Source organism: Bacillus rossius, chromosome 8, assembly GCF_032445375.1.
Source record: "Bacillus rossius redtenbacheri isolate Brsri chromosome 8, Brsri_v3, whole genome shotgun sequence".
NCBI classification, from domain to species: Eukaryota; Metazoa; Arthropoda; class Insecta; order Phasmatodea; family Bacillidae; genus Bacillus; species Bacillus rossius.
In genome coordinates, this window is record NC_086336.1 from 43,886,883 (window position 1) to 43,903,290 (window position 16,408).

A 16,408-nucleotide genomic window follows, 5' to 3' on the forward strand; every position below is an offset into this window, starting at 1 on the left:
ATACGTAGCCCCCCTTTTACCACTTTTTATGAATATAGATGGACTCTGGAAAAAAATAAAAATTCAAGTCGTGATTATTAAAATAGTAGGCATATACGAGAATAAAGATTGGAAGTGAGATAGCCTGAGTGTATAGACTAGGTAGGTAAAGTCGTGTCCAGAGAATAGACAAGGATGAAGATGAACACGGAGAAGGACACGCAAGAGCGCCACTCGCCTGATGAGGTCCTGCAGGGTGTCGTTGTGGCGCGGGACGATGAACTCGTCCAGGTCCACCAGCGCCACGTACGAGTAGCGGTGCATGCTGCGGTACAGGCAGTCGTTGAGCGCCGCGAACAAGCCCTCGGTGCGGATCTCCTTCTGCGACGCCATGTTGAGCTGCCAGGGCAGCAAGGTGACGGTGCCGCGCGACACGTAGTCTTCCAGCACGCAGGCCACTTGCGGCCCGATGGTGTGGTTGTAGAGCGTGAAGTGGCGCACTCCCAGCAGGCCGTACAGCTCCAGGAACTCCAGCATCTGCAGCGGCTGCGGGCACGAGTCCTTTATTCCCGCCGTGTCCTGCGCGCAGGTCCTCGGGATACGATACCGGCGGTTCCAAGTGCACCCAGTTCGGCTTCTTTGATTACTAAAAAAAATAACTATCTTTCGATCTCAAAATATTCTTAAATGTTTCTCTTCGGCAACAAAAAAACTATATCTTAATCAGTTTTCTAAATTTCACGGGTTCTTCTAGACTTCTGCATGCCTTTTGGGAGCCCATGTACGCGAGGCACTATGCGATTTCTCCGTTTTCCCTCATGATTTCAATTTTGAACCATTTATCCAAAATATTTCTCATGACAAGTTGCAAAAAACAATGTCTTCCCGGACCTTTTTTATGCCTCGTCCAGGTCGGACATGCACTAAATACCTATAGGCGCTACCACACGCCAAATTATATCTGTAGCTGTATTGGTATAGCTGTGGCAAAATATTTGTAAATCCAGAATGTCGGTCAAGTTTTTTTTTTTTTTTTTTACCGCTGGACCAAAACAGTTTGTCACAGTTTCACAACTTTACAGGAAATACAAAAAAAAATATTTTTAATGACATTGCGTTTTACATCTGCTGCGTTTTACATCTACATCCTTATGCGAGTGGCAGGCAAGGAAGAATTTATTACAAATGATTTTTTTCCTAACAGTCACAGGTAAATGACATTTTAACAGAACTAACATTTGTCTAGCTCAACTAAGGCGTTTGCACTTAAGCTAGCCAAATACATTAAAAATGTTTGTTTTTGAAGTGAAAATTCTTTGCTGAGGGGGCTGGAGCAACAATTAACGAGCTTAATGAAAATTTGTATCGCATGAGGGGAACGGGTGGAGGAGGAGAGTGCGTCAGCTGTCGAATGGGAAGATGCAAAATAAAAGGGGGCAGGGTGGGGAAGTTTAGGGGTAGGTACGTAGCGCAGCACGCTATTTGCTAATTGAAACGGCCCGAAGGAGATTGCAGGGGAGAGGCAGAAATAAAGCAACAGTGATGCTAAGGAATTCTTGTAACATTGCTTGTGTTTGTCTTTTCCTCAGTTTGCGTAACGACTAACGATTGTTGCTACCATATTTTTATTTTATTTAATTCAAAGTTTCAAAAATTTATTAGATCGTGTTGGAAATAGTTATTAATTTATGCAATTAACTTTATAAATATCATTAATTTTTTGTAAAATAGTAATTGAAAATGTAAAAAAGATTTTTAGACTTATTAGGTTAGCTTTATAAGTGTAATTTATTTTTGGTATGTGAACACTGTGATTTGAAATATCATTATTGTGAGATGGACTTTATGAGAGTAATATTGGAGTATTTGGTTTTGTTCTTTCATTTTATTCAGCTGGAGATCGTTATCAAAGGCAACGTGGGAATATACCGCAAAAGAGGCGGCAAAAAGTGCCATTGAACGGATGCGAAAGTACAGGTTGCGGGAAAAAATATATAAGGTACCTGCGGGTTATAAAGCCTGTCGGGTAATAAGGCCTACGATCGATTAAAATGTATTGGGAATGTCTGAATGCCTGCTCGCTCCTGGCATACACTCATTAGGCGCAGACAAGTTGTTACCTGCACCTGGGCCCTCGTGACCCCGCTGTCACCAGTGGCGCGCCAGTTTGTGCGGAAGAAGGTTGTGCAGCGAGTGTAACAAATATCCGTCAGAAACAATCGTAAGTAATTTTGGTACAGTAACATTAAACTATGTAAATGTATGCTCTATATTTTCCCTAGTTCATGCTCTTTACGAACCAAGTTGTTTGAATAAGGTTTTGATTCTGTTAGGATTTGTAAAGGGTCTGTTTTTAAATAAGGAGGTAGGCGGGTATTAAGGCCTATCAAAATAATCGATAGGCCTTATTACCCTCCGGATAGGTTTTGTCCTCTGTTTGCATTTACGATGATGATATTCTTTTGTCAATATACTATGGCATTACACTAGCATCTCCAATATCAATGTAACCTAATGACTATAGTAAAAGTATTCCATGGCCAGAGATCATGGGTTAAAATCGAGTAGGAGCAAAAATTGTTTTTAACTTATTTACTTTTGTTTCTCAGTTGTGATTAGAACTTCTATTTAAAATAAAATGTATTAAAATGACTCTTTATCTATGATTTGATTAGGATTAGCATTTCTTAAAACAATATTTTTTCTTAAAATAATATGTTTTCCAATGAATGGTTAATTTAAACGTTTTCACATTTTTTGCCCTTCAACATACTGTACTTTCCTACTGAATGTTGACTGAATAATTTTCATTGCTTTTGTTATTATATAAGGATGTTAATTAAACATTACTATTTGGCGATCAAATTTTAAAGTGCAATGGAGCATGCTTAAATTGTCACGTAATAAACAATAAAACCTAATTATGTGTGAAACTTTTTGAGGAGCAACAAAGTCTGTTAAAACGTTATGTTTTATTTATAATAAATGGTAGTAGCACATGCTAACAATATAAATGCAGTCTAAAACCATTTTAAAATCTTTTTAATCATTGTGTATTTACAACATTTGGGAGGCAGCATTATGCTGTGTTTATTTAAAAGGGGACATGTGTGCAAATATTGGAATTTGCTTTATGCGTAGATACATCGACCACGATGCCGCCCAAAAGAGCAGTATGGTCAGAAGACAATATTGCGGCTGCAGTTCGTGCCGTGCAAAGGATATCTCTAAGTACGTATGCGGCCACAGAGAAGTACAAGATCCCTAGAAGAACGATTAGAAGTCATCTCAAGATTGGAAGTATGAAGAAATCTCTGGGACGAAAATCTATCTTGACCGAAAATCAAGAAGCTGATCTGGTAAGTAGAATTATCAGATATGCATACATAGGCCTGCCTGTAACACCACCGACCCTGCGTCATCTGATCTTTTGAACACCACTGGGATGCCGCAGTCTTGTCATTTTTGGACCAGAATCCACACAAGCAACTCACGAAAGCACGATTTAATGTCATTCTATCGAATGTATGGTCCAAATGTATGACGCACAAGAACATTACAAGTGGCTTCAAGGCAACTGGCCTGTTTCCTTTGGATTCTGCAGCAATCCCGGAAACAGCTTTTGCTCCATCCATTTTGACAGAAGAGCCTGTGCGACTGACACTGGATGCCACCGACAACGAACCGATGCTGCCTTCCAACTCCCAGAGATAGTTGACATCAGGAACAGACCAGAAGACTTCAGATACCCATAACACAATACCACGTAGAAGATGTTTCCTTTCATCAGCATCTACCTCTGCAGCACAAGTTCAGCTCAATGAAATATCAGTCAAGCTGACTGGAAGATTATCGCACCGCATGATTGCTTCTGATACTGATGATGATGATGAAGATGAAGATGATGACGACGATGTACCCCTCTCACAACTGCAAGAACAAAATAATAGTTTTAATGAACTCATGCCAACACCTATCAAGACAATGGAGAAAACACCGGTAATACGGAAAAAATCCATAGATTACAGGGGAACACCAGTCACGAAAGAGCTTTTTGAGAGAAATAATACAAAAGACAAATCTGTAAAATCGGACACTAGCAAGAATGATGTTTCTTTAATGAAAACAGGATGGTATTGTCATCAAAGTGGGAATGATAGGGTGGCTGATATGCGCCAGTGCCTCAGTTGCGGCAAGTGGTATCATGAAGAGTGCATAGGATTAACAGCAGAAGATTATGATGCCTTTGAGTGTGCAAATTGCTGTTAGGTGGGACAAAATTATCGTTTTTATGTTGATTTTCATTTTGAATTTACTATAGGACTCATTTTTGACATATTTGCACCAAATAAAGTTACTGCTTTGTATGTATTTACATGGTATAGCTATAGGCCTTATTACCCTACCATAGTATAATAAGGCCTATTTGCATTGTGTTTGCAAATGTGCTAATTTTATTTCTTTTCATGGAGAATTCACAATGTTCCATTTTACATTTGTTACTAATATAATGTAGTACTTATTGCCACTTAAACATACTGATTATCTGCTATATGTTTTATTTTATAGTCATTCCCCCTTAGGTAGGCCTTATTACCCGCAAGTACCTTATATATTTTTTTTTCATTTGAGATCATACCCGCATCCTTACTATTCTTGATTATTATCTCTTGTTCAATAAAGTAATACTAATAATTTATCTCTATCTATACCTAATAAGCTAGAAGTTTTACTTATGTCGTGCGTGGACTCAATGCACACAATTTTTCAAGTATTTGTAATCATTTGATTCAATTAAAAAAAAACAACTAACTTTTGCGACAAAATCTCCAATGAAATAAATATCGCCAAATTTGGACCAAAGACTCGGTTCACGCGCCAAGTTGTTTATTTTTCGTGTCATTTGAATTGAGGGATCTTCCTGTAATTTTACTCCGATAGCTTACATTTATTGTTGGGTTACTAATTTTTTTTTTTTACAGTCTTTGCGTTGTTTCTGAACTTTGAATTCCCGCACAAGTGTTTTTTAACTTCTAACACTTAAGTAAATATCTGTTGAGATAATTTGAGACCAAACATAAAATAAAAAAGAATTATCGTGATTAATTTACAAAGAAAGCCCTCAGAGGTCCATTGCCAGCTGAGCAGTAATGACTTTAAGGATATATTTAATGAATTCTAAGCGATCAATACCTGTCGAATAGGTTTACGTAAATATGAACCATAAATTGTGCCGTTGAATGATGCCACGCCGGTGAGGTGTAGATGGATAACCACGTTGTTGGATGATGTCAAGTTGAGTAGTAATAAAGTTATTAAGGTTTAGTTGTTAGTCAAGCAACCAAGCTTATCCTATAGTTCTTGTTGTCGCCTCGAAAACAAGAGAAATGACATGGAAATAAAGTATAAAAAAAAACAAGGATAGCCTACAGTTCACAGGGATGAAAGCCACAACCATCACACGAACAATTCCAAAGTTTATCGAAGAGAACGGTTATGTTAGGTCAGTATAATAAATTGTAGTTCTTTATTTTTTTTCCGGTAGGGTACGTAAGGTTACCGTAAATGAAATGAAATGTCGGTTAGTTTGGGTTAGCGTTATTTAACATTTTCTATGACCGTAAATGATATAAATTCTTGCAATGTGGTGATTTTTCACGAGCGAACGGAAAACTTCGGAGAACTTCGGAACTGTTCGGGTGTGGATCTCTCCACTGTGAACTGTAGGCTTCGCAACAAACATGGCGTGTGTGAGCGAGCCCGGAGGGTCGTCTGGCTGTAAGGCGGAGATTCCAGAACGGCAAGTGGGAGGGTACCTGGTTGTAGGGACGGCAATATTTCTCCACATATCGATATAGCTACAGTCTGAATTATATCGATACCAATACAAGATCGCCTTAAAAATATCCATATTTTCTGTATATCGGCTTATCCAAAATATCGAAAGTATTTCTCATGTATTTATTATTTAATCTAAAATAGTTATTTATATATCTAAGCTTTTATAATGAAACTACCCAAACCAATATTATATACAACAGTACTTTTTCAGGTTTTTTATTATTCAGTGTTCTCTTTTCGATGGCTTAATGGCAACCATTAATGCCGTGACTAACTCCTCTATTCTATTAACTCTAGATCTATAATTCACTGTAACTCTTTTTTTGTAAATGGAATACAAACATTCCTGTAAATTTCAGATATTTATGAATTCGTACATTTATATGAAAAAAACTGTATCACTGCAAAATAGTGTTCGCAGTAATTCTGGGTTCGGATTCTTACCCAGGAATTTAATCTTTGTGTTGTCCCATTTATTTGTAAACCGTCCCCTGAATGACTTTACAGTATTAACTGCGCACACTAGAAGCACGATAAAACAAAATAAAGTCGAATGATTGAATATTAGATTATATTTTACATGGTTTAAAAAAATACTTAAATGAAACATTAATTGAAATATAAAATTATGCAACAAGTATTATCTCGAAAAACGTATTTAGAATATGCAAAAATAACCATATCCATTTGTTGTACAATGTAACAATATTGTTCTTGTAGAACAAACTATTTCTTGGCAACTTGTTATCAAAGGAATCTTTCGTTAAAGTACAGAAATTTTTTTCTTTGCGTACCATTTAAGCCGGGCCCAGGTGAAACCTGCTTAGACACAGGCGGGTTGAGCAAGCAAGGTAATTGTGTACGTGTGATTGTTTTTTTTTTTAACATTAAATAAACAGCGCTTAACAGACATTGAGCTAAAAAGCTCACAGACGATGACGAAAGTTTTTTTTTAATTTTTCCTTTTTATTTTAGTGTAATGTTTTTTAAAATGTAAATTAAATTATAAAACCACTTTTATTTTTTGGCATAGGAGCAATGACTGCTGGAATGCCTTTGCAACCAAACAAAACTGTATAGTGCAAACGTGTATAATAAAAAAAATGTATGTCTGTAAAGTTGGTTTACGGACGATAGTTTAACGTGACAACGTCATAAAAAAACATTGATGAAATGATTGCATACTTTTATGAATAAAATTGAATCATTTTTATTGAATTATCACTATTTTGTATGGATACAAAGAAGGAGTGAAATGAAATCTACAATTTAATTGATAAATTTACTTTTATTTGCACTCATTAATTCAAATATTTTTTATTACTTTAACGAACATATTATTTTAACTGTAACTTTTTATACATTTTTGCTATTTAACTTCTTCCAATCTGTGTTATTCTGTTAAGGATAGGACGATGATAAGGAAAAGTAGGAAACGAATGGGAGTGTTTCAAGTTTAACGTGCCTCAGAAAAAGTCAAAACGATGGTTTTTCCAATCAAGTGGAAGAGAGATAGATGCGACGCAGGCGTACAATGAGCGTGACGGGACAATGTGCGTAACGGGACAATGAGTCATCCTTTTTTCGTGCGTGCAGCCGGAGTTCATCGATTTATTAGACGTTGTCACGTCAAAAAAAAACGTGTGAGCAGGGAGGCACGGGAGGCACCTGGTTGTAGGTGAAGTGAAGCGGCTTGACGCAGACGGCGACGGAGGCCTCCGGAGCGCTGGAGTTGCCCGCGCGGGACTCTGCGCCGCGCACAGACAGGCGGTTGGCCGGCGCCGCGCGCAGACGGCTCACCACAGACACGGAGGCGGGCGCAGTCAGGTTCCCCCGCAGCGGGCACAGCACGAAGCACGCGCTGTACTTGAGGTTCCAGTTCTCGCGGATCACCTGCGGGCGAGAGACGAAAGAGCGGGCGGGTTTCATACCTGCTGGGTAGAGACCGGAAAAAAATTCGCGAATCCATTTCGCGACAGGCTATAATACAAATAGTTTAAAACCCTTTCCTGCCTGGCGGGACTTGTGAGTCCCACAATGTTTGAAGCCCCATAGAAATAGTGTGTGCATGTTTGAAACCACATGCTGCCTGTCGGGACCTCTGGGTCCCTGTATAGCTCCGCTCTGCCAGTTGTCGAAGAAGTTCGATTGGCAGCCTAGAGGTTGCAGCACTAATACGGCAGCGCTGCACCAGTCTGGAGCGCCCTTTTTTTGTTCGTTGAGCTGGACATATGATAAATGCCTTTCAGGACTTAAAAGTCCCATCATTAAAAAAATATATTAAATATAAATAAAAAAAATTGGAAAAAATTATGGTCTCCTTTAATGCCTACTTAAATATAAAAATGAAATAAAAATTACAAAATTCAATTTTTTTACATTTCTAGGCAGGGAAGGGTTAAACCTTAGTGCTGCCTCTGCCATTGGCTCACAACTCACCTGGATGACTCTGGGCCAATGAGAAACACCCTACCAAAGCTGTATCGAATCACAGGCTGCTTCGCTGGAACGTCTCACAAGACAGCAGCCGATGAGTGGGTGACATTTGACCGAGTGTACGTAGAACTACGGAGTTCGTCCTACATAGGTCATTGAACCCGCGAAATTTTCCGGTCCCTACTACTGGGGCGTAAGGAGGGGCTTGGAGTACTGGAGCCAAACACACCACACCAATAAAACGAGTTTAATTAGGCCACTTTCGACACCGCACATCACAAGCCTCCAAGTATACAGACATCACGACACTTTACACACATACTTCAGTCGGCACATTAACTGAAGGGTTAAGGGTGACTTCCCCACGCCTGAAGTCTACACTAAATAAATTAGAGTCAAGCGACACTGCTGCAGCTTTTTTTTTTACTACCTTACTGGACCGTGAGCCACTTTAAACTTAGAATCATACACTTCACGCCCCACCATACCAACTGTTAGCCGATCTAACTGGTGGGGAGCTTCACTACCCCGCCGAATTAGGTACACGTAACTTCTCTAGCATTACACAACCTACCAGCACACACACAGGCCCGTGTGCCAAACCTATCCCACAAGACACGCACCCCCGCCGTCGATTCAAATGATTCTTCACCAGTGTATGTGGGGTGCACCTGAATTACAATGCACTTAGCGAGTTGTAGAAACTTCGGTTTCTGGCCTCGCCCACGCTTACTGCCCCGGATGGCCATACGATGAATCGGCGGCGGCGGCCGTCTAATGGTTCGAACAAGTTTCGGGGTCGCAATATTTTATTGCAATTCCACATAGCGAGTTGGCAGGAACATAAATTGGTTACTGGCATCGCCGTCACTTCGCTTTCGACCGGGCATGTGAGGAAACGGCTGCGGCTAGAACTGACGCTCTGATTTTCTTTGGAAAAACCGAGAACCGTGCGCGGAATAAGGCCGGCATTCCGAGACACAGCAATAAGGGTTCAGGTATGAACGTGCTTACACCTGTACCCTGACCTATTCCCGATGCACGATTGGACACGACCAGTCGCTTTATTTTTTTAGGAAACGGATTCTGGTGTACTATCCGTTGCCGATCTTTTGCCCAAATTTTCAGCGCGCGCGCGCAGAGCTAACCTTTTTCTTTAATTTAATCCATAGGGCGGACCCGCGTCTGGCGCCATTAACTCGTATATGTTCAATTCTGTGAACATCGGGGGACGTGCCAAACGTATTGTGGTGCCAAATGAAACCTTATGGTAGCGAAACTATTCTCAAATAAGTTTTTTACATTTTAATGATCATAACAAGAAATAATCACAACTGAAAAAGTACTTGCGAAACTTGGAAATCTTATGTGATGCTGCTGTTATATCTAAAAGAATTTACCGTAAGATTTGCATTGATGGTTGCCATACGTCCGCTAGAAATGCGTTGGAACTAGTTTCTAGCCTCGCACAGGGGCACCGCTTGTTAAAACGGCTGCCGATATGTTTTTCCTTACTGGGATTCGGTTTGGGCACGTTCTGGAATACAACCCACGAGTTAGGTTACGACTGTGTCCCTACAATGTCGTACTTATTCGCTACCTTACCCAAACGTCTTGGCAACCTAACAACCCGAAGTCGTTAACATTTCGAAATTAAATGTTGGCAACCTTGATGTTTTTTCGTGGGCGTTTTTTGTTGGGAATATTAACCGTATTACGTTTAAGATTATTTATTTTTCAATACGGAACAACCAAAACACTAAGTTAAAATGCTCAGTTTATATTGCCAAAAATACACACGAGAAAAAGCAAAGCACAGACAAGATTTTGTTTTGTAGCTATCATTGCTACCAAAATAATTTAACATTGGCAAACATTATTCCAAAGTATAATATTTTGTCATTTTAGTCAATACGCCACTTCGTATATTTTCGTCAATACGCACCATTCAATAAATTCTGAACTAAGAATGCTCGTAAATATACTTTTTTATTTATGTAATAATGTTTAAGAAATTTATATGTTTTTCTCATATTTAAAACCTAACTTTTAATGTTGGCATTTCACATCTGCGCAGTTTTTTTTTTTTGCCATACTCCGCGGCGGGGACAAGCAAGCGACGTGCCGGAATCACAACAAAGCTGGAATCACAATACCACGACCAACACGACACGACAAATCCGATTAAGCTTCATACATCGTTCCAGCAAGACAGAAGTACACAGCGCTTACTCTATTGCTTCGAGGTTTAGGGAAACCCACTCAGTTACCGCGGGCTTGGTAACACAATGTATTTGGTTTTCATGATAAATTTGAATTATCTTAAGGAGCCCGGGATGAAAAAAATTATGTTTTATACTGCTTTAAATTTTTAAGTTGTTATGTTTGGTAACGTCTTGAGTCTAGCGTGCTTTATACATGACAGTGATTTTCTTGCGTTGGTTGGATATTTTAAGGCACGCCTACAATAAATTGCAATGTCCTAAACAGTGTACTGACTGGCCCACGAGACCCTCTGAAGTCACGCGTGGTTTTGGCGATGGTCCGAATCTCCTTGATCCGAATACATTTGTTCACTTGAATTTTTTTTTCTTTCGAAAATCTGTTTCTTTTTGTAGCACAGAAGAATGAACACTCGTTATATTTGCTGTTTATAAGGTTCCCATTTCAAAAACGTGAACAGAAAATAACGGACGTTTATCGGAGTTTACTTTTGTTTTTACAGAATAAACAAACAAATATTACTGACCGCCCACAATTTTCGCAAGTTAACTAATTATTGGAAACTTTGGCTCCGTATGAATTTACAAGATAAAAACAATTATTATTATATTTTTTTCGCATTTTACGATATATTTACTGCGATGTGGTGGGTACTTTAGAAATCAGTAGATTCGGACATCGGACATGGCGACTGTAGACGGGGCAGTTTTCCGCGCGACAGTGTGTGACGTCGTTGACGTCGTGACAAGGACGCGGGTTGCGGACGAGGGGGACTGACCTTGACCTTGGCGGCGACGGACACGGAGTGCGCGGAGGAGCCGTTGGCGGCCGGGTACCACAGCCGGCACCACACCCGCTCCGGCCCCCGGGTCTTGGTGGCGCCGATCACGCGCACGCACTTCTCCTCGCGCCGGTCGTAGAAGGCGCTGAACACGAAGAACTTGTACCTGCACACACGCGCGCACACACCACAGATCAGTGCTGGCGTAGACACGTGCCATAGAGCCATGCGTCTATGGAGAGGGTGACTGTTCCAAAGTTGAAGTTAACTGGTTAGCAAGAACGCAGTGGCGGATCCAGGATTTTGGTTTGGGAGGGGCTTGACCCAGCTGAGACTAGGCTTTATCAAGGCAAACACTAAAACAATAGTGAACCCAGATGCTTTTGGAGGGGGCTTGAGCCCCTTAGCCCCCTCTCTGGATCCGCTACTGGCAAGAAGTCATCATGTAGTGAATGTTCCTAAACAAACATAATACCAACACATCTGCAAGAAATTAGCGTTAAACCCCATTAGGCTACAACTAAAAATTGTTTTCCTATGCATGTAGGACTAAAAGTTACTCCTACCAAAAGCCATATACCGAGAGCTAAGATGTTATCAAAACATTTTAACAAAAAACTTTTTAAAGTAAGGACTATAGTTGGAGCCCTGGCGAGGGTGGACCATTACCATCGTTGATTCTGTTTGAATGCGCGGACGCGAACTTATGTGATGCGAGACCACGGGTTGGAATCCCCGCCGATGTAGCTATGCGCGTCTTAGCCTTAATTTCCGCAGCTGATAGGAACGGGAGCGCATGCAATAGCGTCAGTGCAGACAAAATGTAATCCCTAAATTGGTATCAAATGTTACTGCTAACCGTCGTCTTTTCATGTTTACTACAATTGGCTCGAGCTATTATTTTATAATGTTTTCACAACTTTTCGTACAAGAACAACCAGGAATTCCAGCTATCCATTTAGTTCACTGCAGATGGCATTGTTTTAAATCATTAGCGACTTTTCTCAAACTATCGCTTAGTTGCATCCTCAGAAAGTTGAGATGGTATTGCAGTTTTATTCTGTGTTCTCATTTAAAAACATTTTATACCTTTTCCCTCGAATACTTGCCAAACATTTTGTTTTGGGTTCTGCACTATGCCACCCTACAAACATAACGCATTTCACTATCTTTTGTTAGGTCTGTACACACATACAACGCTTTCTTTCTTTAATTACTGAAGATCTCCATCGCCATGCAAATCTGGTGTTCATTTCGTGTTAAGGTCTGACGTCAGTAATTAAAAAACTGCTACCGGCACTTTCTGTTCTTCCTCGTTAAATATAAGTTTCCATTTTTTTATCCATCTTTCTTTTAACAGATGACCATCTTCTTTTTGTATAATATTCATTCCAACTTCGGAACTTAACTAAGCCCTTCGTCGCTACATTGGTCTCTCTTTCATTATTAACTAATCTAATATTCAATTATTCTCTAGTCTCATTTTCAAAATCTTTTTTCCTCCTCCACTCAGTGCTTTCGTTACTTAAACCTAAAATTAAATCAGAACTCGGAAAACAGGGCGAGAAGACAAAGCATTTCTTTAAATTCCTCGGGGCTGCGACATCAAACCATTTAGTCTTTTTTATCGCCCTGTGCAGCTCTTATAACATTAGTAAGATCAGACATGATTATTTCGCTGATTCATTCCACTCCAGGCTAGACTCAACGTGCCTATATATAATCAAATACTTTTAGAGTGCTCATTGGTCGATAATAAGGTAACATCCTTTTGAAGATTACATGTGAATTGGTAACAACTTCTTCTCCTTGATTGTAAGTGGCTCAGGGCGTGTCAAAGCACTGTAGTCAGATCATTAACGTGAAGCAGTTGTAACTTATTTTTAAAGTCTACCTTGTTACTAAACGAATCAGCGAAAATAATCGTGGTAATGCGAATTAGTGTAATAAATATTTGATGGGCATAACAATTTAAAATATAATGCAAAATTTTGACTTGATATATATTTTTAACATATTTATCTAGCTTCTCGAGTGAACAATATAATTTGAATTTTGTGTCTTATTTGCTTTAATATTTCTGTACCTCAGAGGCATAAGACACTATGTCCATTTTTGGAAGAAAAAAAAATGCACTTTTGAGCATATATTTTACCACCGTTTTACGTTATTTCTATTAGCATACAACACTAAGATCTACGATATGTAAAAAAATTACATATTTTGGGTAGTAAATAGCTGAGTATAAGTGAGGCACTAATTTAAAATTCCTTAAACTTAAACCCCTGGTTTCATTTGGTTTTAAAGTTTAATTATTTATTCTATTTAAGTTAATATTTTTTAGCACTTATGTTTTAATTCATAATTTTTTGGCCCTTTAAGTTAAGTTAATTTTTATGTTTAGTTCAGAATGTATTTTTTATATTTGGCGATTTGTTTTGGAAACAGGTCTAAAAGACGTTACCATTAAGATGGAAATACCTCAAACGATCTGGAAGCAACGAGAATGGTCGGGTTTATCACTATTTATATTGTAGTTGATATGCTATTAATATTTTAAAAGTATTATTTTAATTTATTTTTAGCTAGAGTTTTTTTGGTACATATTTCTTATTTGGCTAACTTAGTTATAGGCTGTATAGCTACAGTGTTTTAACTTCCAGCTAGTCTCGAAATCTTCTCGGCGAATATTACATGCACCGTTAGAGACAGGAAAAAACCGCGGTTACTTTTAGTCATATTCTAAAATTAAAATAATTACAACTTTGTGTTCTGCTTCTGCTGTTCGTCAACTAATAATCGGGAGGCTGTGGGCCATTGAATGACCTTCGTTTAAAGAAAGATCGAATCACGAGTCACCCAGTTGAAACGTCTCACAAGCAGCAGCCAATTAACTGGTGAAGTTGGCGTATCACGAAATGAATCCGCGAATTTACCTGATCTCTAGTAGTATCAGGCATAGTTACGCTAAAAAAATTATCGTTTCATTTTTTTTTTATCCGCTTTTACTTAAAGCCAACGTTTCCTCAACTTGCTATCATGCTTATTTGATGAGTTGCTCTCGAGATGTTTTCGCGCCGAACTCAAACTTTGCGCCGACGAAATACAAACCAAGACGTGGGTAACTAAATTAGTCACGAAAACAAGAGATCAAATTGGCGCCAGGTGCGGAAGGTTCTTCCTAGAGGGAAGTTTAACCTCCGCCGTCGGAAACTTCTTTGGCGGAGCGCGCACGGGCTCGTTCGCCGAAGTCAACCTTTGCTTGACTTCATCATCAGGAGCAACCGCAGCGCAGGTGACTTGAGCCAGTGTTGTTTAACCTGCACCCGATCGGGTCGCATTCGTCCCACCGGCCAGGGCAGACAGGGGCTCGCATTCGTGTGGCCTCGAAGGCCTCATGCAAAACGTTCGAGTCGTCTCTTAGCTTACTTTGTACATTTTTTTTTTTAGGTGAAAGAAACACAAATGTGCACGTAAACCTACATGTATTTGTAAATAAACTTGCGCGTTTACGTGAAAGCGACCGGGGTCACTAAAAAATAGGTCTTCGCGGTAATACTGGGTTCGCATTCTCATAACTAGCACTTCCGATCGTTAAAGTTTTTTTGTAAACCCGTTCCCTGAATCACTTTCCAATGTTAACTACACACAGTGAAACGAAATGAAATCAAATTGTTGAACATTCGATTATCTTTGCCATGGTTTGAAGAAAAAAAAATTATGCGTGCGTGACACACCGATTAAAATTTTTGCAATAAATACATCAGTATTTAATCGTAAATAGTATTTCAAAAATAACCATAGTTACGTGCTGTACAAAGTTACAGTATATTTCGTGTAGTAATTTAAAATATTTCTTAGCAAAGTAATCTTTTGTAAAATCACATTTTTTTTCTAAATAGATTTCAGTACAGAGTAAATGGCACCCACAATTGATTGATTTATACTACTCGGCTTGTTAACATTAAAAAGTTTCTTTCCTATACCATCGTTGATAATAAGTTTTTTTTTTTCAAACTATGTTTTCATTGAATTTTTCTAAGACCGTATTAACGTCTATTGACAGTATTTTTTTACAGTTGTAGTAATTCTGAAAGAACATTATAACAATAAATGCTATACACAAGTCATCATTTCACAGGAGAAATTACTTGTAGCAGTCTGTCACTATTTATAACAAGGCTTCCCATTAAATTATGCGCTAAGCTCAAACAGAGCAAAAAATGTAATATTAAATCATATAAAAATATTTTGTTGACAAAAACAGTGGAAACTTAGATAGCGTATTTCAGTTACGTCTCATTAGAAGTAAATATTAAATATTAACATACAATCCTCTTTATGAAGTACAAGTAATTGTATCTTCTAATTTATCATTCCTAATTTTTCTTTATATATATATATATGTAAATGCCAATTAAAAATCGCACTACTAACTTAGGATGTGAGACGTTTTAGAGCCATCTGCCACACAGTATTGGGGGGTTAGGCAAAGAAATTGAGGTTCCAAATTTAGCACTATTTGTGAATTTGTTTAATTAGTATTGCTAAAATGTTGTTGGCCTTCATAAAATTATATATTTTTTGTCTAAGAGTAGCCGTCAAGGATCAAATAAAGCTAGTGAAATAGTATCCCTCAATTCTCGTCATTAAACATAACAATGTTGGCATAGTTTGAGTGTTGAGGACCCATTTGAAGTTGTATCACACAATTTTTACTGTAGATATCATTATCTAAATTGATTGTGGTATGAAAAATCTTTTTATTAAATTACCTGCCCATTCATAATAATATTATAATTTTTTTATAGTTTGCTTCAACATTTGTCTATTTTCCATAGCGTGTTTGTTTATTTTACATGTTTTTAGTTTTGACTATAAACCAAAGAAATTCATGGTTTCATTTCACGATAGGTTAAAATGAAAACATTCATAACTTTGGCAATTTTCTGCGAGCCAATGAGAAACATAATGCCTAAAAGAGTATCTAATTACGGACAGCACAATTGCCGTATCTCTCAAGCGAGCAGCTAACTAACAGGTAGCATTTGTCCGAGTGTGTACGTAAGTTTCAGCCTGCGTCGTTATGACACGTTAATTGTATATTTTACTAGTGCAAGTGAGCGTGAATGTGAGCAAATGTTTTGT

At 38.6% G+C, this 16,408-nt stretch overlaps 1 protein-coding gene across 3 annotated transcripts in view; it reads right to left on the reverse strand.

The window, feature by feature from the left end:
- Positions 1–16,408, reverse strand: part of LOC134534813 (uncharacterized) — a 187,090-nt gene that overhangs the window by 14,719 nt on the left and 155,963 nt on the right. For all 3 annotated transcript variants that reach the window (XM_063373411.1, XM_063373410.1, XM_063373412.1), the window contains 3 exons: positions 11,258–11,426; positions 7,489–7,713; positions 218–525 (listed from right to left, as the gene is read on the reverse strand). In XM_063373411.1, coding sequence (XP_063229481.1) covers positions 218–525; positions 7,489–7,713; positions 11,258–11,426 — 702 coding nt within the window. The remainder of the gene's footprint in view (positions 1–217; positions 526–7,488; positions 7,714–11,257; positions 11,427–16,408) is intronic.